Source organism: Abramis brama (genome assembly GCF_963993115.1).
Source record: "Abramis brama genome assembly, chromosome: 11".
Taxonomy (NCBI): domain Eukaryota; kingdom Metazoa; phylum Chordata; class Actinopteri; order Cypriniformes; family Leuciscidae; genus Abramis; species Abramis brama.
This window is the reverse complement of record NC_139973.1, coordinates 20,511,913-20,532,807: the sequence shown is the minus strand read 5'-3', so window position 1 is coordinate 20,532,807 and position 20,895 is coordinate 20,511,913. Positions and strand designations below refer to the sequence as shown.

Sequence of the window (20,895 nt, the reverse complement as noted above, 5' to 3'; positions counted from 1 at the left end):
ATGTAATGAATTGAAATGTAAACTATATTTTTTACTTTGCTTAACATCACACTGCGTAGTCTGTAGGACTACACAGCTGGGCACAGCAGCTAAAAATAGCATGCAGAGGAAGTGGTTGTTGTTCCTGTAACAGAACTTAGAACTCCAGTGTCTAGCCCAGATGAACCCACTCTTTGAACAGGACTGCATATCTCAGCTTCAAGATGAAAACCCTATAGGCACTTGCTAAAAAAAAGAAGAAGATGCTATTCAGATGCAGGGCTGTGAGTTCCGTCAGATTTCATCTCCTGAGACACTGGAAAGTCTGCAGCACCGAAGCTTGAATGAGTGGGCAGTGATATACAGGTACTGCACACACAACATTCACTCGAACAGTCTTGCATAAACCTGTTATCCATTCTTTCTCCATCTCACTAACGTAGCATGCACGGCACGCACACGAATTAAGCCACTGTTTCCTCCCACATTTTTCGTTTATCTTCATTTTTGTCTTGTAGCAGTCAATCGTCATCTTGCGTGTTTTTCAAATGTTTTTGCATGCTGTTTATTAGGCCTACTGTTTGCACATATTTGTCTGTATGCATTTATGCCTTTTCTTTGCTGTATTTGAATCAATTTGGTGTTTGTTTGTTTTTTTGTCAATGAATAATGTGCATGGGACATTGTCATGACACTCATTTTTGGGTAACACTTTACAATAAGGTTCATTGGTTAACATTAGTTAATGTATTAACTACTGAGGCATGAACTAACAACGAGCAATACATTTGTTACAGTAGCTATTTATTAATCTTTGTTAATGTTAGTTAATAAAAATACAGCTGTTCGTTGTTTGTTCATGTTAGTTCACAGTGTTAATGTTCACAGTTCACTAATGTTAACAAATACAACCTTTGATTTTAAAAACGTATTAGTAAATGTTGAAATTAATATTAAATGCTGAAGAAGTATTGTTCATTCTTAGTTTATGTTAAGTTAATTAATGACTAACTAACGAACCTTATTGTAAATGCTACCCATTGTTGTCAGTAATTTAGCCACACATGCATTAAAATTTAAATTCATGTATACAATGACTTAAGCAGTTTTTAAGTAGGCTATGTTTTTGTAACAGGTCAGTATTGCTACTGGGCTTTTATTTGTCATAGACCCTCATCTCCACATCTTAAGGTTATTATATGTTTAAAGAGAGTTCTTATCTTAAGTAAGACTGAACCTAAAGCGAAAAAGTACAAGTAAAAGTGTAACTTTTTTTCCCTCCTGGCTGGTACTAAAAATATCTCAGCCGTGTGTGTCGTCCGCCCCCACATTTATGGGGGCAGGATGTGTGTCAGGTCCTGTCATCTGTCTCTCTGTGAGTGAGGGCCAAGTGAGCGACAGGAAGCTTGTGGTTCAGCGAGCTGCTTTCTGTGCTGATACAGCGCTCTTGACCCTGTTTCTCTTCACTTGTTCAATGCCTTTATGTGCAGGATTAGGGGCTTAATCTTTGCACGCTGGTTTTGCCGTTCTGCAGCACTAGGCTTATTCAGACCGCACATGCATATGCATCACGTAACGTTGCTTGGCTGGATATTAGAAAGTTCCGCCTGAACTTGTCCAAAATTAGGTTCAAGGTGTTGTGTGAGTATATTTGCTTAATTTATCATTCATATTACAGAGGACTTTCCCTTAAGTTTGTCCACACACCCACTCTGCACGCTTCTTTCACACATTTCTCCCCCTAATCTTCCTTCTAAACTTTCCTCTGCCTTGCCTCTGTCAAACTCTCTCTCTTTCTCTCTCTTTCTTGTCCCTCCCTCGCGTTCACTGAGCTCTGAGTCAGAGTTGCATTTGTCCTCAGTATCAGCCGCAGCAGTTAGAGGAAGTGTTACATAGAGTACAGCTTTCACTCTGACTGTCTGGCCAGAACAAGTTTTTTTTTATATACACATGCCATACGATGCAGTCCATTAATATACTCACAAGGACGAAAGGTAAGTCAGTAAACTTTTTTTTCTCTTGAACTTCAAAATTGTATTTCCCTAACAGACAGTTGCAGCTTACTGGAGGTAGCCGGTGAAATGTGACTGAGTTCAGCAAGTGAAAAACCAAGCTATCGGAAAGTTGCATAATTACGTGCTGTGTGTCGGTCACTGAAAAAGGCCCCTTTGTTTAGTTCCAGTTATTTATTTTTCGTAGTAGGCTACTACTGTTAGGGAGTTTTTTTTTCACGGCTTTTTCATTTCCTCACTCTTTTTCTTGGAAGTAGACTTAAAAGTGTCTCAGAAGTTGAGCAGTTAGTTGCATTCCGTTGCTGGTCAGTTGTAAACCGTATCTGAGAGGGTGAAATGAAGAGGAAGTTTTCTTGTGTAGCCTAGTGGGTAAAAGTGCACCTGAGCCTGTTAGGCATGGTTCTGTCTTGTGTGTGAGTGTATGTGTTTGCTTTTTGGTAAACAGCTTTATCTATCAATTACAGTAAAGAGTTCACTGTTAACACAGAGTGCAAATTATCATGCTCAAAATAACTTGATGTTACCTACTGTGTTTATAAGCTGAAAAATATGTTGAAAACTCTCAGCATCATGAAGTGGAAAATAGAAGAGTGAGTCACATTGATATGACCAGCACGTTAAAGGGTTATTTTAGGAAACCATTTATTCATGCTCATGTCATTCCAAACCAGTTTACATTTCTTTTGCCTGTGGAACACACAAACAAATATATTTGTTGGAAAATGTCATACAATGAAAGTTTGGACCCTAGCGTTATTCAAAATATGTTCTCCTGTGTTCCACAGAAGAAAGAAATAGAACAACATGAGAGTGAGTAAATTATGATTTTTGAATGCTTAAATGCTCTTTAGTAAATTTTCAATGTATAGTGTTCTTATTTTCTCTTGATTTTATGCAATAACGTTCTGTATAATTTGTGCTTGTCTTTGTGTCAGCAGTCACAGTGGTGATTATTTCCTTTTACCTCATTATGTAAGGACCAAGCTACATTATGGCATCTTGGAGAAATCCTAGCAGTATTAATATTATGGACTCGGCAGGTGAGACTTGCGCCTTTTGGAGAAACTCATAGTCTATTATAAATAAGAATGGGTACTTTGTGAGAAATTTCTATGTTAATATTTGATTATCCATTTGTATCCATTTTAAATGTACACTAGGCTACTACTCAAAAGTTTGGTTTTTTTTAAGATATATATATATATATTTTTAAAGAAGTCTCTCATGCTGACCAAGGCTGCATTTATTTGTTAAAAAAATACAGTAAAACCAAGTCATATTGTGAAATATTATTACAGTTTAAATGACTGCTTTAATATATTTTAAAATGTAATTTATTCCTGTGATGGTAAAGCTGAATTTTCACCAGCCATTTCTCCATTCTTCAGTGTCACATGATCCTTCAGAAGTATAAAATGTTCATTTGATGCTCAATTAACATTTCTTATAATAAGAATTGTTAATTGAGCATCAAATGAACATTTTATAAATGATACATTCATATGTATACATTTGAATAACTGTTATTATCACAGTTGAAAACAGTTTGATCAATTTAATGCATCCTTGCTGAATAAAAGTTGTAATTTCTTTAAAAACAGTAGTGAACAGTAGTGTATCTCACACACGTGATTTGATAAACATATCAGCATTCAAATGTTATGTTGTTGGCTTCTCTTTAAAAAGCTGAATATGCTGCAATCGAATCCGAAGTCTACCGTAGCCTGCTAACCATTATGAGAGAAATGGACACTGAGCAACCAGTTGTCAACAAAGGTAGGATTTAACAGATCACACTCACTAAAAGAACACACATATACCTAAAGACTAAACCCTGACCCAGTTAGATGGCCAGTAGTTTTAGTGAAAAAAAAGATAACCGCCATGGCCAATGTGTTTGTTCAGTAGGCCTATTTGTGTTTCTAAACCACTGCTTTAACACATCTCTGGGTTTAAAGGGTTAGTTCACCCAAAAAAGAAAATTCTGTCTGTAAATTACTCACCCTCATGTTTCTCGTGACTTTCGTTCATCTTCGGAACACAAATTAAGATATTTTTGATTAAATCTGAGAGCTGTCTCACTCCTCCATAGGCTTCTCTGTAATTTAAAGTTAGTAAAGACAATGTTTAAAATAGTCCAAGTGTTTATCAAGCGACGAGAATATTTTTTGTGCGAAAAAAAAAAAAAAAAAAACGACTTTATTCAGCTATTCATTTTCTTCTGTGTGGACCTCGTAGTGTAACATCGCAGTGCTTCTGGGTTGTACGTCAGAACGTAGGCTGGTCATGAGTGTGATGCTGGCCAATAGTGAGCCTATGTTCTGACGTACAACCCAGAAGCGCTGCGTGAACTCACTCAGAGGCCCACACAGAAGAAAATGAATAGTTGAATAAAGTCATTTTTTTGTTGTTTTTTTCGCACAAATAGTATTCACGTCACATGATAAACTGAAGGTTGAGCCACTGTAATCACTTGGACTATTTTAACAATGTCTTTACTAACTTTCTGGGGGGCCGGCAAGTTTCAATTACAGAGAAGCCTATGGAGAAGTGAGACAGCTCTCAGATTTAATCAAAAATATCTTAATTTGTGTTCTGAAGATGAACGAAAGTCTTACGGGGTTGGAACACCATAAGGGTGAGTAATTACTGACAGAATTTAAATTTTTGGGTGAACTAACCCTTTAACACACACAATGGGTCTCATTCATGAAACATTCGTAAATATACGAGTAAATATGTGAGTGATTTGCGCGTAAAGAGACATTCCCGAAAATTCTTCTCCTGATTCACAAATACTTCGTAAACGTCAGATTTGATAGTGAAATGTGTGTGTGGGTTAATGAATTCCAATCACTCGTAAATGGGACGCGCGTGCACGCTCATTCTCAATTACCATAAATCCCGCCAATTAAAACCGACTGACAGCTATATATGGGCATCATATTATGACACGAAACGAAGGATTTCAACATGTCTTCTCAAAAGCGAATGCTATTGTATTATTACATGTATAATTTTGGAAAAAAAAAAAAAAAAAAAGCGAATGAAGAAGAGAAATTTCTCAGATGCAGAAATTGAAGTTTTATTATCAGAAGTTCATTCAAAACGCCACATTTTATTTTCAAGCGTACATAGTGGCGTATCAGGTCCTAAAAAAAAAGGATTTTTTTAGGTAATAGGCTACATGCTTTAGGTAAAAATGCTTGGCAGCATATTACAGATGCAGTTAATGGAGTTTCATCTTTTAATCGAACAGTCCCAGAAGTGAAAAGAAAATGGTTCGACATGAAGCTTGACTGCAACACTTGTAACTTGCGGACTTGTAAAAAAACAAACAAAAAAAAAAACAGCTTGAATATAAAAAAAAAAAAAAAAACTTGTGGACTTGTGTTCCGTTTGCAGATGCTATTACTGGCTCTCGTAATACAAGTAAAAAGAAAAACCGTATGTAATTACTATATATAATACTTTTTCAAAATGCTGTGTAAATATGTACCCGATTACGTTGAATTAAAATGCAGTTTATTAATGAGCAAAACGTTCGGATGTTAAACGTACTATTTACGCGTGGCTGGGAGCAGGTGTAGATTTCTTTCGTACCAACTAACATTTGGGAAATACGAACATTTTAATGAATCCGAAAATTTACGCCAGAACCACTTTACACACGATTTACACAAAAATTCGTTCTGCTCGTGTTTCATGAATGAGACCCATTATCTTCAACCAAAGTCTGTTAAGGTTATAGCCCTCTCTGCAATATTTTTGTTGGTTTGTTTGTTTGTTTGTTTGTTTCTATCTATGCATTCTGCCTAACATCTGATCCTGCATTAAAGCTGAATGCTTTATTTATAGTCACTTGTCATTTTTTGGTGGGCTGTAAATAATGGCGCAAATACCAGTAAATTGACGAGCGCAAACCTTAGTAAATCTTGTTGCATGATTCATTTACTCTCCTCCCAATGCTCCCATAAATGTTTAATCTAAAATGGAAACTCCTACAAATACTATGCAATAAGGTCAGCAATAAATGAATCTACAATCTAATCAGTAGTGTCATCGGTTTATGTTAGCCTATATATAAATGCCTATATATAAATTTCACGTCAACAAGTCGCACTACTTTTTAAACATCAATATCATGGAACAACTCGTGTGCCAGTTTCGAGTGACAATATCAATACACAAAATCTGACAAATACATATTCTAGCTTGGTCTGAATTGTTAATGTTTGTTCATTCTGCAGGAATGCTGAGATGGACATTACACAAGAAAGTGCAAGCCAGTTCTGTCAGGAGTCTGGCTCTGGTGAGGGTGGCCATCAAGGAACTAGAAAGAGTGAGTCACCAGTTTCTATGGCATAAGGCTTGTTGGTGTGCTGCAGTGTAATTCCCATTTTAGTGATTGACACAACAGTTTAATCATGTTTAATGAGTATAACATAAATGCTATTACTTTAAGAAATGACCAAATAGTGTTTATTATGAGAACATTGGTTACTTGAAAATACCTGCCTGAAACACCTGATTATCTGTTGCTGCTGGAATAAAAAAAAAAGAAGAAATTTGATTCATTATAATAACAGTTAACTATTATTAGTTAGTTATCTCATAATTAATAATGATTAACATCATTTAAACCCACAAAGTACAGTTGTAGGCTGGATGACCGGATGAATAGATGGTAAACATGATTTTCGGTGTTTTTCGAACCTTTTTGTACGTAGGCTGAAAGAATTGACTGCAAGAAACATCTCATTCCTCTGCTTAATACACTCATCTATGCTGTGATGCAGGTAAGAAAAATTGGCTATACTTTTATATCTTTTACGTTCCTTTATTTTTCTTTTAAACAAGTGATTCTCAACTGGATTTGCTCCATATGATCCAGATTTTACATCAAGTGGTGATCCAACACAGTCAAATTGTTTATCGCACAAAATTTGACATAAGTAAAGTTAAACATGGAAATGTGTTGTTATTACCATAAACTGAATCTAAACTGAAAAAAAACAAAAAACTTTACTTGACGCACAATGAATAGGACATTTTAATTGTATTAGTGCTTACCATATTATAGCACTAAAAGAGTTTGATTGGAGACACAGTTTTTGACGTCTACAACAATATATATATATATATATATATATATATATATATATATATGTGTTATTTATAAAATGCAAACCATCGTAATCTGTGGATGATTATATGGTTGATTACATTTTATATTTGCATTTAGCAAACATCAGAACAGACTAACCAGTTAAGAAGCACTGTTATAGACATTGGCACACATGATTGTTCAGATGTGATTTTTGTATATAAGTCTCAAACTTGTACCAAAAATCACACATTCTCTGAAATTTGGTCAGTTCAACGAAACTGCTTAACTAACACCCTGCATGAACACCCATGTGTTTCTTTGCAGACAGTATACATTCCTGATGACCTCTATAAAAGAGCTTATGACTTCTGCAAGAGGTTGTTGACTCTGCCTCAGCCGTACTGTACTGTGGGCTTCAGTTATGCTGGGCAAATGAAAGCAGAACGATTAGCTCCAGGTTAGTCACCTTTTTAAATCTTCAGACAAAATATGACAAACATTCTCATCTCTCTTGATTTTGGTGTTGATTTTGGCTTGTTTTTTTGCAGCCAAAAAAAGAAACTTATCAGTCAATCAAGTTGTGAACAAAAAAGATGATCCCTACGAGTCTGAAGTACATTCTTGCTTGAGTTTGTCTTGTTTCTTTTCTCATAGGCCTTTTGTATCAGAAAAGGATACTTGCAGAACAAAATCTAAAAAATGAACACTATCCCCAGGAGAGGTGAGTCCCTTTCATACCTTAGCAAAACTTAAAACATAACAGTTGTTGTGTGTATTCAATGCCTTTCCTTATTTGCAACCTTTTGCATGAGGGCTATATCATCATCATCATCATCATCATCACACAACTGCTAATGTATTTCATTGACCTATAGTGACCCTAAAAACTATTAAACACATATTTAAACCTTATTTTAAAAATAGTGTGTTTTATCTTTAAATAACTGGCAAATATTGCACAAACATACACATCGTTTAACAAAAGAAGTTTCTACAATGAGAAAAAATGTCGGGCGTGACTTGTTTTGTCCATCAGAGCTGGTTGAATCATTGTCGGGTAGTTGCTGTAAACGTTTCATAGTGTCACATTTCTGTTTTTTCTTTCTTATCTTTTTACAGCAACATTCTATAAACAAATACAAACTGTTCATTTTGATTTCATGTTTTCTTTAACATTAACGCAACATGAGCAATAGTACAAGCCAATATGAAATAATAATACTTTTATAGCATTTGTTAATATTGGGTAATGCTCATTTCTATAGACTAATACATTTCAAGTTAACTGAGTGGAGTTTCTGTGCTTACTAATTGTTGAAACTTGTACTACCAGATTTTTCAGTTTTTTGGAAGGCTATCTAAATGTGTAAAGCTAGAAAGTAATAAGGAAACAACTGCTGTCACGGCTGTTTATTAAAAAGATTATACTAATTTGATTGGTTAGATTAAAACAAAGGTGTGCCCTTTTCTGAAGAACCCCACATAACATAGGAATAGAAGGTGAAAACTAGAAGATTAATTATTTGTAAAGTCAGCAGTTTTTTATATGTTGTGTATACAGATATTTCAAAGCCTGTTAACCCAGTTGCTGATTGTTTTGCACTGGTAATAAATTGCTTCCATTCTACAGGGTTGATGTGGCTGCTGAAGTCAACAGGAAGCTTTATCAAATAAACCTTATGTCAGCCCAGGCAGAAGTGAATCAGAATGTTTTGGGTGTGACTAATTGGCTATATTCTGTGTTCAGGGTGTTTGTGTTTGCGGATCCTGCAGTGTTTTCCGAGTCTCTCAGCACTGTCCTGAAGGCTGACATTGAGGCTCAAGGAATGGTCCGGACCCCGTTGAGCATGATGCGCTGTGTAGTGCAGCACAGTATTCAGGCGATACTGGGAGAGGATTGTCACGGACCCTCTCTCAATGATGCGCTGCAGGTTGGTCATTTTATTTTTGAAAAGCTGAAGTTTTGGACTAGCATAGTCAAGTTTTTGTGAACCACAACAACTGCCCATTTACTGAAAAGTTCCTTTGAAGAGAAAGCATGAATTATTTCTAAATGAAGGGGAAATTGCCTGTACCTACATTTAACTTCTGTATAACAGTCGAAAAACTCTATAATTTTAGTTAGACTACACAATGATGGAGACAAAGGGCGAGCATTTATTGCAGGTCAGCATCTCTCTGTCTCTGTCCACATGTCATCTGTCTGCAGTTTGTTTTAGAAAACTCAAAGCAACAGGACAGGACATCCACAGGACATCCCATATGTGTCTGTCTGAATTATGGCTATATGTTGTGTGTGCATCTGCACGTGTGATTTCATGCTGTGTCTATGTGTTTGTGTGTCTGATTATCTATGTGTCTGTGCTCATGACAGGACTTGGACCAGGACGTGGAGTCATACTTCAATGAAGTGCTTGCAACAGTAGAACAGAGCACAGATGTGAACAGAGGTGGACAGGGTCAGATCAGACAGAAACTACAAGAGTTATACTCACAGATCCTCTGTGACACCAACAAAGGTGCACTACACCTACTTCTATTCTATTCTATTCTATTCTATTCTATTCTATTCTATTCTATTCTATTCTATTCTATTCTACACTCTTTCTATATTATTATCTTATACTCTGTCTCACAAACACAAATAAACACTCTTGACAGACTCCATCTGTACCAAAATAGCTTTTTCTAAAATATCTTCTCTAAAAAAAGATCTAGAACTAGATATTTTGTTATTTTTCCTTTCGATATCAGAAGTGTTTGCCGGATCAGGAAGCAGGATTTGTTTGTGGTGTCATTGTGACGGTTTTGGGTTTCAGGTCTATTGTCCCATGGCTCCTTGTGCGATGTTCCACTTCCCAATCCGGAGATTAGTTTCCATCTGTGGTGGGAGGAGGAGGAGCTCTGTGAGTGGGATTCATTTACTAAAATATTTTGGAAGTGGCTATTTGCACTAATACTGTTACAAGACAATATTGCAAGTAAATTGTAATGTGTACACTTTTGCTTTTGCACTGAGCATTTGTCTCCATTTGCAATAAAAAAAAATAGTATGTAATACAAACAGTGCATATTTATCAAAATCATAAATTAATGCTGCCTTATCTGGACTTTACTTGCCCTGTCTCTAAAGCCCACCCCTACACCTACCCTTAACTATATTGAACCTGCTGATCAGTAAAGGTGTCTCAAAAGTCCATGAAGGGAGCCACGTTTTTGAGCATTGTAACAAAATGAGCTGCACACATTGCAGTCGATGTGCCGGCCTGTCCGATCGATGCGAGGATATCACATCCAGTTTCAATTATAGGCCTATTACATGCCCATTAAACACTTTATTCCTTCTATTAAATACCCATTATTGCTTTATTTACACTTGTATTTAAAATGAACACCTTTCCGAGCTGGTATGCAATGGGAAAAGAGATAAAAATGGGATCAGAAACAGACAGATTCAAACTTGGATCAGTCATGTAAAATCGAAATTGAGTGTCCACCACTGACCCCGCTACTGATTTGGTTTCTTTTGTTAATGTAAATGTAAGTTAGTGTAAATTGTCTTTGCCACACAAGATGGGCACTTAGTGTAAATAAATACTCTAATATTTTCTCCATTAATACAATAATGTTGTGTTGTGTTGTAATGGGTTATGATCATTTTTAACAGAAGATACAACTTGAATTTCTTAGAATCTAAGAAACTTGAATTTCTTAGATTGCAGATTTTAGTATCTTGGCGAATCTGAGCATAGTTTATGACATTGTTGAAATCTCTTATGTAATCTAGAAGGATATATTTGAGTTATTACACAGTAGTTTGGGGTTTTTTTTTTTTAGGAAGCCTAAAAAGAATAAAACAGTCTGCATTAGATTACAGCAACAAACACAATTTTTCAGGGTTAGGTCACATAAAAATAGATCCTAGCACACATGAACTCATCCAGACCCACGAGAGTTACTGAGATGAGGCTGTTCACTAAAATACAACATATCCTTTCATCGTGTCTGTCACAGGGAGAGAACTGGCCAAATTCATCCGTTCCGGATCCTACGGTGAAAACCTCTCTCTCAACCCAGATGAGTTCTATATGTCGGACCTCCACACAGAGCTCAACTCAGAGATGCCACGGCACTCTGTCATGTCGACGGACAGCGGTATAGAGCGTGACATGCAGGGACCCGAGGCTTCTGACATGGAATTTACTGGAGGAAGCTCAAAGTCTGAAAGCACCAGTGGGCGGCTCTCACGGCGTGGAGGAATCAAGGTGAAGCCGTCGGTCACTGACAGCATGGCTCTGATGCAGGACGCACTGGAGGAGACAGGCACAGCTGGCAGCAGTGGCACACTGCAGAGGAGAGCAGGAAACAGTGGGACCACCTTGCCCAAAGAAGAACGGGACTATACTGCTAAAATAGTGGTGATGGGAGATGACCGGGCAGTGGGAAGGCTAGCCAGGGCGTACTACTGGTTTAGGTAAGAGACAATATGCCATCTGTGATATTTGTTATTATTTGGGTCAAAGACATACGAGAGTCTCTATGATAAAGAAATGAAAAATCGGTAACACTTTAGAATAATGTTCAGTCATTAACAAATAACTACACAGGAGCAAATGAGTAGCACAATATTAACACTCTAGTATTTAATATTGACTAACAAGAAACTCTGATTAACCAATTAGTAAGTAATAGTGCTTTGTCGAATGTGGTAATTCACTATTAGCTAACCAATAGCTACTATTTTTTCATACCTCCATATCTACTAAGAACTACTATACAGGTTCATAACATGAATAATGCATAATTTATAATTAATTTTAAAGTGAAGATCATGGTAACTCACTAGTAATGACTCAAGTATTACCAAATCCTTCAGAAGGAATTATTAATTATTTGGATTGTAAGGTTTTTGTAAGGTTTTGGACAGTAATTCCTTCTGATGTATTAAGTAACACTTGAGTTAATTAACACTTACCATGATCTTCACTTTAGAATACTGATCCAAATCATTAGTAATTCCTTCTGAAGGATTTGGTAATACTTGAGTCATTACTAGCGAGTTACCATGATCTTCACGTTAGAATTAATTATACATTATGCACATTTACTATGAACCTGTATATAGTAGTTAATCCTCTGGGAGGTACTGTATGAAAAAAAGTTTTTTTATTTTTATTATTGTTTTATTATGGTTTTATTATTACACAGACAGTTAAAAAAAAAAAGAAAAAAAAAACCCAGAGCAATACAGTCAAGGGAACATTATCTGGACTTTTTCAAATCCCCACATTTAACTCTGAATGATAGACAAAACAGTAGGAAGAAAAACAAGAAGAAAAAAAGAAAAGAAAAAAACGGGTGAATTCAGACAATAACTAGACAAACCTCCCCACCCCACACACACTTAAACCCCTCTGGAGGATTAACAAGACACTGCAATATCTATTATAATAATAACAATAATAAAGTAGTAGTTTTTGATTAGCTAATAGTGAACTACCACATTTTACTAAGCACTGATACTTACTAATTCATTAATCAGAGTTTCTTGTTAGTTAATAATAGTAACTAGAATGTGAATAGTGCATTACTCATTTGTTCCTGTGCAGTTGTTCCTGCAGTGTTACCGAAATATCTAGTTTAAAAAAAAAAAAGTCAGTCACACCACTTGTCTGTGATTTTTTTAAATATTAATAAGCTGTGTGGTCCTATCTATAATATTATTATATTATTATATTATTTAATAACTACTTATTAAGGTTTTCTCTTCAGTAATTTTATTATTTTAATGAGGCTCTTTGACCATAATGATATCAGGACAGTTCTCCCTGATATTTTTGATACAATTTGATTGGAAGGGGACAAGCTAATAGTCCTAAAAATGGCTTAAAACAGTAACAACATTCATATATACTGCAGATTAAAGGTGACTTGATTTCTATGGTTGTTATAGAGTAAACATAGTGTAAAGACCCTATAAACAGATCACTTCAGTTCACTTCAGAAGCCTCTTAATTATCTGTAATGAGGAAGTTATCAGTAAGTTTCCTTTTTCTAAAACACTGTCTATGACAATTGTTTGACTTTGCTTCACAGGAAACGGGAAGCCAGGAGACGGTTTCTGACTACGAAAGTCAACCTACAGATGTACTACATCCCTGTTGCTCGGCAGTCCTCTGCAACCTCCCCTGTAAAGGTACAAAGAATTATACACTTTTTCTCTTTAGGTTCACGTGTGGCAAGTGTACTGTGATGGATACCCGTGAGATTAGCATTTTAGCAGAACTAGCATGATCTTATATAACTTTTGTTTTAGGAGACCGTGCCCTCTGCAAGCAGTAACTTCTGTGCTCTGGGCTCTTATCTTGGAATGGTGGATCCATGGTATGACTGCAATGTCTGTAGTCTTGGACAGATGATTCCTGATCTTGTGAGAACGGTATGTGAAAAGATAGGCAGATATTTAGCATATTAGCCATTCTTGGGTACAAATATATGATCATGTATTTTTAGCAAGTGATGCCAGTTAAAATGGAATGAGGAAGTTTGAAAGTTTCTCTTTCAGGCATTTTTCTTTTCAGTCATTTCCTTGTATAAATGCAAAGCCAGCAACTGGTCATTGTGAAGAACACTTAATTGGCATTTTAGCTTATATGTTTGTTTTAATTTGTTAGGTTGTTTATTGCTTTGTATATAAAGAAATGTGTGAACAACTGACATAATTTAATCCCAAAAATATTTATGTCACAGTACTCATGACACATATTTAAACATCCCCTTACTTCTAAAAAAAAAAACCCTACTCATCATGAAAATAATATACTTTAAAGAATATTTGAAAGTGCAGACTTCTTAATTGCATCTTAAATGAAATATATTATAGTTTAAATGTATTTTAAATACATCAATTTTTTAGACATTGAAGTAGAATGTCTAAAGTGGACCTTCGAAACAAAGTGTAACCTACTTTTATAGTCTTGTAAATATGGCTAAAGTGCACCTTTTAAGAGTTTACTTAAGTGTGTACATAAACTTTGTCATGGAAGTGGCTTTTCATTTCATTAAAGGTCCCATTCCATGGATTATTTTTATTATTTTATCATGTTTCCAGGGGTGCCCTTATAATGTTAGTATGTTTTTTAGATCAAAAATTGTTATAATTTAGAAATAAAAGGTATATTTCCTAGCCTGATTTCATTCCCTGGTTTGAACACTCTGTTTGAAGGGGCGTGTCTGCTGTGAGACTTCAGTGTAAACGCCCACTGCTGTGATTGGCTGACATGCTTGCATATGAAATATCTGGCATTACATGTGGAACTATCTGGAAAACTTTTACTATTACAGCTATTATACGTTTTTACTATTACAACTATCGGGATTAACGAATCGTGAGAATTTTTTTAAGTATTTAGATCTATTTCAATCACATAAAAAATTGCAGTGAGCGTTGAGCAGATGACAGTCTGTTGATCGCGTGAAAAAAGATCTTATCATTGCAACGCAGTTTCTGCACTCACTAATGATTTCACCAATGCAAACATGAGGCATGTAAATACAGTAAGAGCTTCGTTGTGCAGTGTAACAGCGTCATTTATTTCATAACGAGTTTTGGCAAGTGTCCAGATAAACTCGCGCTGTGTGATTGATTGACAGCTTGGACGATTGGAAAGGGATTGTTCTTTGATCGCTTTCTGTATATTAATCACAGTTTAAGTAAGATTATTTTCATCCTACTAAGAGAAACGATGTTAAGTTGATCGCTACTTCCATATTAAATCACTACTTACCGCTTGCTGGAATATAGTTGAAATTGCCCCCTTCGTCAGTATGAAACGCTGAGAGAAGCCTGCTTGATATTATCCCAGGTTAGAAAAACAGTCCGTGGTGAAATGGACAGAGCAAACTAACAACTTCGAATTAAACTTTTGCGGTATCCGATTATAGATAAACATCAACCGTCTGTTGACATTTCGCCATCAATACGCCTGTGTTCCTGTGGGCGGAGGTTAGTCTAAACACGGTTCTGGTGATGTCACTAATGAAGGAAGTAGAGGGGTGTAGTCCAAACGAGCCGTTTTTTGTAGTCAACTTCTGTTAAATAAAATATCTCGCTTGGCATTGAACTTTGAGCTTTATAATTTTACAGATATTATTTATACTCTAACAACAACATTACACACTAACTAAACTTTGAAACATGGAATCGCATGCAACGGGACCTTTAATATATATTATCTGCAAATACAGTTTTTAAAGTATATTAAGTATATTACAAGTGCACATTCCATACAATTTACCACGCTTCTTTTTCACAAGAGTCAATAACATCAGTCACAGTAAATGTTGTCAATGTAACTTTAAATTATAAATAACTTTACATGCAAATGGTTCTGCCATGTTTTATTTTTACTTTTCCAGGCCAACAGTGGCAAACCACACGAATCTGACCTTTTCTTAGCTGACATCATCTCGTACTACGTCCGAATGGGACAGCAGCCAGTGTACTTCAACATTTACTACATCAAGGTGAGAATGAATGGCTTTTAGTAATGTTTTATGTAGTCAGTTTTTTTTGTAGTTCGCAGTAAATACACAGTACAAAATAAGCATAAAGGATGTGAAAGCAGTTTGAGAGAAGAGAAAGCATAAAGAGTTATCGATATTGTTTCATAATGAGCCACAAGTTTGCCCAGAATGCCAAGCTGTTGAATATAGAACACTTTCTGAACTATAACACAACAGTCTTGTTTTTATTTTCTGTTCTACTTGTGCAGATTCAGTTTTCCAACAAGTCCAAAGAAGCTTTGGAAGAAGTTTTTGTCACAGACCTGGAAGTGGATTTCCCAGACTTCAAAATGGCCCAAGTCGCACAAAAAGGTGTGTGAGAGACTTGCGTTTTTAACTTTTTAACTATATTCAGCAACAAAAGTCAGGATAAGTATAGTCATTGGCACACACAAAAAAGCCAGTGGTTTATTCGTCCAATATTTAGATCCCACATTCTTCCCTCAGACACTGCCAAACAGAAGAAGATTCCTGCTGAGCTGTGTGGGGCTCTGATCTCCTTTAGCTACTTAAAAGTGAGTGTGACTTATGCTGTCTATGCTTATATGATTATCGAAGTATTTAAACAGTATTTTCATGTAGCCACACACAATGTGACTGTCCTGAATTGTCGGTTTTCCAGTGAGTCACATTTTTATAGTTTCAAAGAGGCATTCTAGATTTTTTTCTAGAGTTAAAAAGTAAATGACCAGCAAATGTTAGTTTACCTCATATGACCCTTCACATTCCTTTTAGGTGTCTCTAAGCAACAGGGAGGTTGAAAAAGGGTTCTCTCTCAGAACCACTGGCGCCCAGATTTCAGCAATACCAGAGAACAAAACTGAAGGTAAAGTGAAATTATTTTAATGAAAGGTATTTGTTTTTGTTAATCAATTTAGATCAACTTAAATTAAAAACCTAAATAAATTTAAATCAATGACTATTTTTTTCTTTCCATTTGTAGATCTCAACTGTCTCACAGTTACTTTCAATGACACAAAACCAAAGAGTAACACGGTAAGTCTGGCTAAACCTTAGAAACTGTACAAACTGAGAAAACTGTGTATTTTAAAACATTTTTGAGAGAATAGAATGGAAAATATTGTGCTGGCTGTCAGCTTGGGATACTGGTATGCTGATGCTCTGCTTGGCTATGCTGGTTAGACAAGCATAAATCAGTCTAGCCCGCTCAGCTGCTTCTTCTGCGGTGAACGAGGACTCATTGCTCGCCTTTGATTCTGACAAAATAGACGTTTTGTCAGTTGAGATGGATATATCTAAAAGATCTGTTTCCTGCTTCACGCAGCAAAGCAATGAATATGATGAGCTATTGGAGCTTATGACTCATGCCACAGCCTGGCTAAGCCTGGACTGGTCCGGCTCGAAACACGAGACTGCAGATGGTCGCTTAGATTAACCATAATCTCCCAGACCGGCACACTGAGGTGTCAGATTCGTGGGGACATCCATACTCTGCTCACGTAGTTAGTTATTCGAATGTGGAGGGGCTGTGTGAGCAGGGTTATAGGAGAATGCATCCGGGGACATCCTCAAAATGCTGAAGGCTCCTGTTTTGCCCTCTAAGCCATGTCAGGCAACATTCAGGCTGGTGGGCATAGTGTATGCAGTGGCTGGTCAAACTGGTGGAGCTTTGCACACTATGGCAGTACTGCAAGCCTACCAGGCAGATCTGCTGGTACAGTCTCTGAACTGTGTATAGCCACAGATCTAGCTCTTCGTACCACCAAGCACGTGGCTCCATTGGCTGGTCTATGATGGCTATGGTAGTGACGGAGAGGCATCTATGACTTAATTTGTCAGGCATCAGGGAGTGTGATAAAACGGTCCTCCTTGATGCCCCTGTATCGCCCTCTGGACTTTTTGGCACTGCAGTTGAGATGGTGGTGGACAGGTTTAGAGAGGCGAGAACACAGTCCGGCCGCCTTTGGGAAGTATATCCCTCGCTGGGTCAAGTCTCCTCTTAAATCGTCTGGTTCCTCACCAGGAAGAAGTTCCTGGAGAAAGGAGCAGAAGGCGAGTGTGGCTGCCCGAGACTCCCCTCCCAGGAGTGGAGAGCAGAGGTGCTGTAATTGCTCTCACCGCATTTTGTACCTTTTCTTGTTTTTCTTCCCTTTCTTCCAATCTCCAAACCCCATCAGCCCTTCTTGGGTTGCAGGAGATTGCTTTCAAACTAAAACTTAAGAAGGGAATGGCATCAGGTTGAACCTGCCACTTGTGGCCCCTCAATTATGTTAGTATTGGGGTGACCTAAACTGAGATTGGGCCCACTCCTTACCTTGAAGGAAAGTAAGCTAAGCTTGGTTTAGTATTCATGAGTACAGAATGGGTTAGTCGCTCCCCTTTGTTGGGTCGGTTTATGTAGGTACTCACTTTCAGAAGTAGAACTGGATAGATGATTGAGATGGCTGAATAACAGTTGTTATACTCTCTTGTCTGTCACCTTCTCCAGGACTGGATATTAATCAAGGTTATGCTCCTTCTCATTGCCCCAGCCTATTGGTTATGGTTAGCCTATCTAGATGTGGGTCATGGACTTAGGCCAAGGGCAAGGCTATGTAGATTTACTGGTAGCTCTGCTCTAAGGGATCTAGACTCTCCTGGAGCATGGCTTGGACTAGTTTGAGAACCTCATTATATATGGTCATAGAAACTTCAGGGCTTTTCCTTACATTGCTATACTAGTTACTGTTAGCCATCAAGGTGTGTAACCCTCTGACACATTATTGGCTCAGGGCTGAGGCCTTCGAGTTAGTGCCTAGACCTAGGTTGCTAGAGGTTCTAACTACTAGAGGGCATTGGTCAGCAAAGGATAGTTGGTGTTGACGTCCCCAGAGCGTCAGAATCTGATGCATCATTGAGTTCCCTTGAAAAGGAATGTCTTAGGGTTACATATGTAACCCCGGTTCCCTGAGAAGGGAACGAGACACTGGATCAGATTCTGAAGCTATGGGGACGTCAATACCAACTATGTTTCCATGCTTTGAGCATGCCTGTGTGTCTTTTTTCAGAAAATACAAATCTGATGTGTTGTCAGGCGCCCTTCTTATACTTTAAGGTGCACCTTGTGACACCATCACACTGCGTCGGCCAATGATTGGCTTGATGTTACATGTGCCTCAGACACCAGGTTCCGCGAGGACGCGTAATACATACGTACATACGTAACGCTAAGATGTTTACATTGTTGGACTGCAATTGTGAAGTGTTTAGAGTAGGAAATGCAAATTATACCTGATTAAGTTTAGACATTTATGCTGTTATTTTTGTTATAAGGAGACAAAGATCAGAACATGCAATTTTAAATTGAAGACGCCAGACAAATCAACTTTCACAGTGCGTTTGGACAAAGACTTTCGAAGGAAATTTATGAACGTTGAGAGGTGAGAAATTCTGCTCAAATTATCATAATTTTAATCCAATCACCTACACTGTTGTTTAAAGTTTTGGGGTCAGTAAGTTTTTTTAATATTTTTGAAAGAAGCCTCTTACGCAACAAGGCTGCATTTATTTGATTGAAAATACAGTAAAACAAGTCATATTATGAAGTATTACAATTTAATTACAATTTCTTTTTTCCTGTGATGGCAAATCTGAATCTTCAGTGCCACATGATAATTCAGAAATCATTTAAATATGCTGATTTGGTGCTCAAGAAACATCAAACACCAAAGTTGAAACGGTTCAAACTAAAGTTTAAAGGAACAACATTTATTTGAAATAGATATTTGTGTCACTTTTGGTCAATTTATTGCATCCTTGCTGAATAAAAGTATATAAAAAAATCTTACTGACTGGCCTTTTTCTGGTCTTAAAGTGATATTGATTTGTTTGTATTTCATTATATTTTCTAACACAGCATTGAGGTCTGTCCATGTCGAGACCCTGGATATTATATTCAAAAATCCTTAAAGTCAAAGTTCATGACAGAGGACGACATCGATGCTGGACTGAGCAAATACATGAGCAAAGGATTGCCTTTGCCCATTAACACGTTTGCTGGAATAATCGACTAAATGACCAAAGATCAGGATAGAGAGGTTGCTGCAAACATAAAGGCCAGTTCTGGACTCTTGCAATATGTGTATTGTGTTTTAAACAATGCACTATTCAGTAGTGTCTGTATGTGATCAAATGATCAGCTAAGACACTTCACCAAGCAGGTTTTACTGCATTATGTACTTTCATTTGTGAATCACAAGTTGATCAATCCAGGAAGTATTTTAATCTGCAACTCGGCTAACTTACTAACACTAAATGTAGTCATGGTATTGAGTTTCTCAAAGACTTAAGAGTTACTTGAACTTGTTTGACCTTGTTCTCTGCATTAACAATGAACCTGTTCCTTAATGTGTAAAAATTAAGTGCATATGAAAGAGAGAATTCTCCACGCCAAGTTTTGCCAAGTCTTTTATTAGGATTTTCCACCAGAAAAATTATGTTTTATTACAATATAATGCAGAAATAATGTGCAGTAGTTAGTCTGCACACCGAATGCCATTTGACCAAGTGTTTCAGAGAAACTGACATTACCTTAATCGACCCCCATGATTTGCACTTCTTTGATACATGTTTGATGTCATTTGGTGATTATATTTGTTTACATTTGGAGTTTGAGAGTTTGAGAGTTTGAGAATGACATGTTTTTCAGCGTCAACAACATTATGTTTAAAATTATAAAGTATAGTGGATATAAATGTTTCTTACTGTCTATATGACTGATGTGTAGAACAGCACTATTGTTACACAAATGGTTCAATCTTTGAAAGGTTGTGTTGTGCATTAAGCTGGTCATGAGTGAAAATCTTTCTTTCAACAATTATTGGTGCAAATATTTTGATCTGACTTCCTCACATAATTGTCTGTACAGTATTTTGTTTTTGTCTTCCCAGTCTTCCAGTTTCCATATCTTTTGAAGAACAAATATAATCTCAATAATATAATTAGCCAAAATAATTGAGCTCTATATCTTTTATTTTTATGAAATTCATTCATGCCAACATTTTGCACAGTTGTTGATTTGACCTCTGGTTTTGTAAATATTGTAATTTGAATTTACAAATGCATATGTTAAAAATAAATGTAGCATTTTCAAATGACTGGAAAAAAACCTGCAATAAGCTTGGATCCAGATGTATTCACACAGTTACGATGTATAAAACTTTTACCACAAATAAAATAGAAACAAACGTATATTTTTAAGAAGAAGAAGCGTTATTATGATACTGCACA

At 36.6% G+C, this 20,895-nt stretch overlaps 2 protein-coding genes across 6 annotated transcripts in view; one reads left to right on the top strand and one right to left on the bottom strand.

Moving 5' to 3' along the window:
• Nucleotides 1-20,895, bottom strand: part of LOC311091899 (retinol dehydrogenase 8) — a 239,871-nt gene that overhangs the window by 10,835 nt on the left and 208,141 nt on the right. The window lies entirely within an intron of this gene.
• pik3r6 (phosphoinositide-3-kinase regulatory subunit 6) lies at nucleotides 324-20,856 on the top strand. Of its 5 annotated transcripts, none has more exons than XM_084128036.1 (21): nucleotides 1,839-1,973; nucleotides 2,777-2,801; nucleotides 2,930-3,031; nucleotides 3,678-3,767; nucleotides 6,242-6,333; nucleotides 6,722-6,790; nucleotides 7,426-7,558; nucleotides 7,756-7,822; nucleotides 8,849-9,032; nucleotides 9,476-9,620; nucleotides 9,921-10,007; nucleotides 11,116-11,575; nucleotides 13,198-13,297; nucleotides 13,418-13,540; nucleotides 15,520-15,627; nucleotides 15,876-15,978; nucleotides 16,114-16,181; nucleotides 16,402-16,492; nucleotides 16,610-16,662; nucleotides 18,940-19,046; nucleotides 19,523-20,856. In XM_084128036.1, the coding sequence occupies exons 3-21, from the start codon at nucleotides 2,983-2,985 to the stop codon at nucleotides 19,677-19,679; spliced, it is 2,286 nt and encodes a 761-aa protein (XP_083984162.1). In that variant the 5' UTR covers nucleotides 1,839-1,973; nucleotides 2,777-2,801; nucleotides 2,930-2,982; the 3' UTR covers nucleotides 19,680-20,856. The 5 variants fall into 5 exon arrangements, with proteins under 5 accessions (XP_083984163.1, XP_083984159.1, XP_083984162.1 ...); XM_084128034.1 differs by having other exon boundaries at nucleotides 2,927-3,031; XM_084128037.1 differs by lacking the exons at nucleotides 1,839-1,973; nucleotides 2,777-2,801 and adding an exon at nucleotides 324-345 and having other exon boundaries at nucleotides 2,927-3,031.

Bases quoted from the DNA above. Each gene is read 5' to 3' on its own strand.
- pik3r6 (XM_084128037.1), top strand. From the start codon at position 2,983: ATGGCATCTTGGAGAAATCCTAGCAGTATTAATATTATGGACTCGGCA. The intron at 13,298-13,417 runs GTACAAAGAATT...CTTTTGTTTTAG, and splicing joins CTGCAACCTCCCCTGTAAAG to GAGACCGTGCCCTCTGCAAG. The intron at 16,663-18,939 runs GTAAGTCTGGCT...TTTTGTTATAAG, and splicing joins CAAAACCAAAGAGTAACACG to GAGACAAAGATCAGAACATG.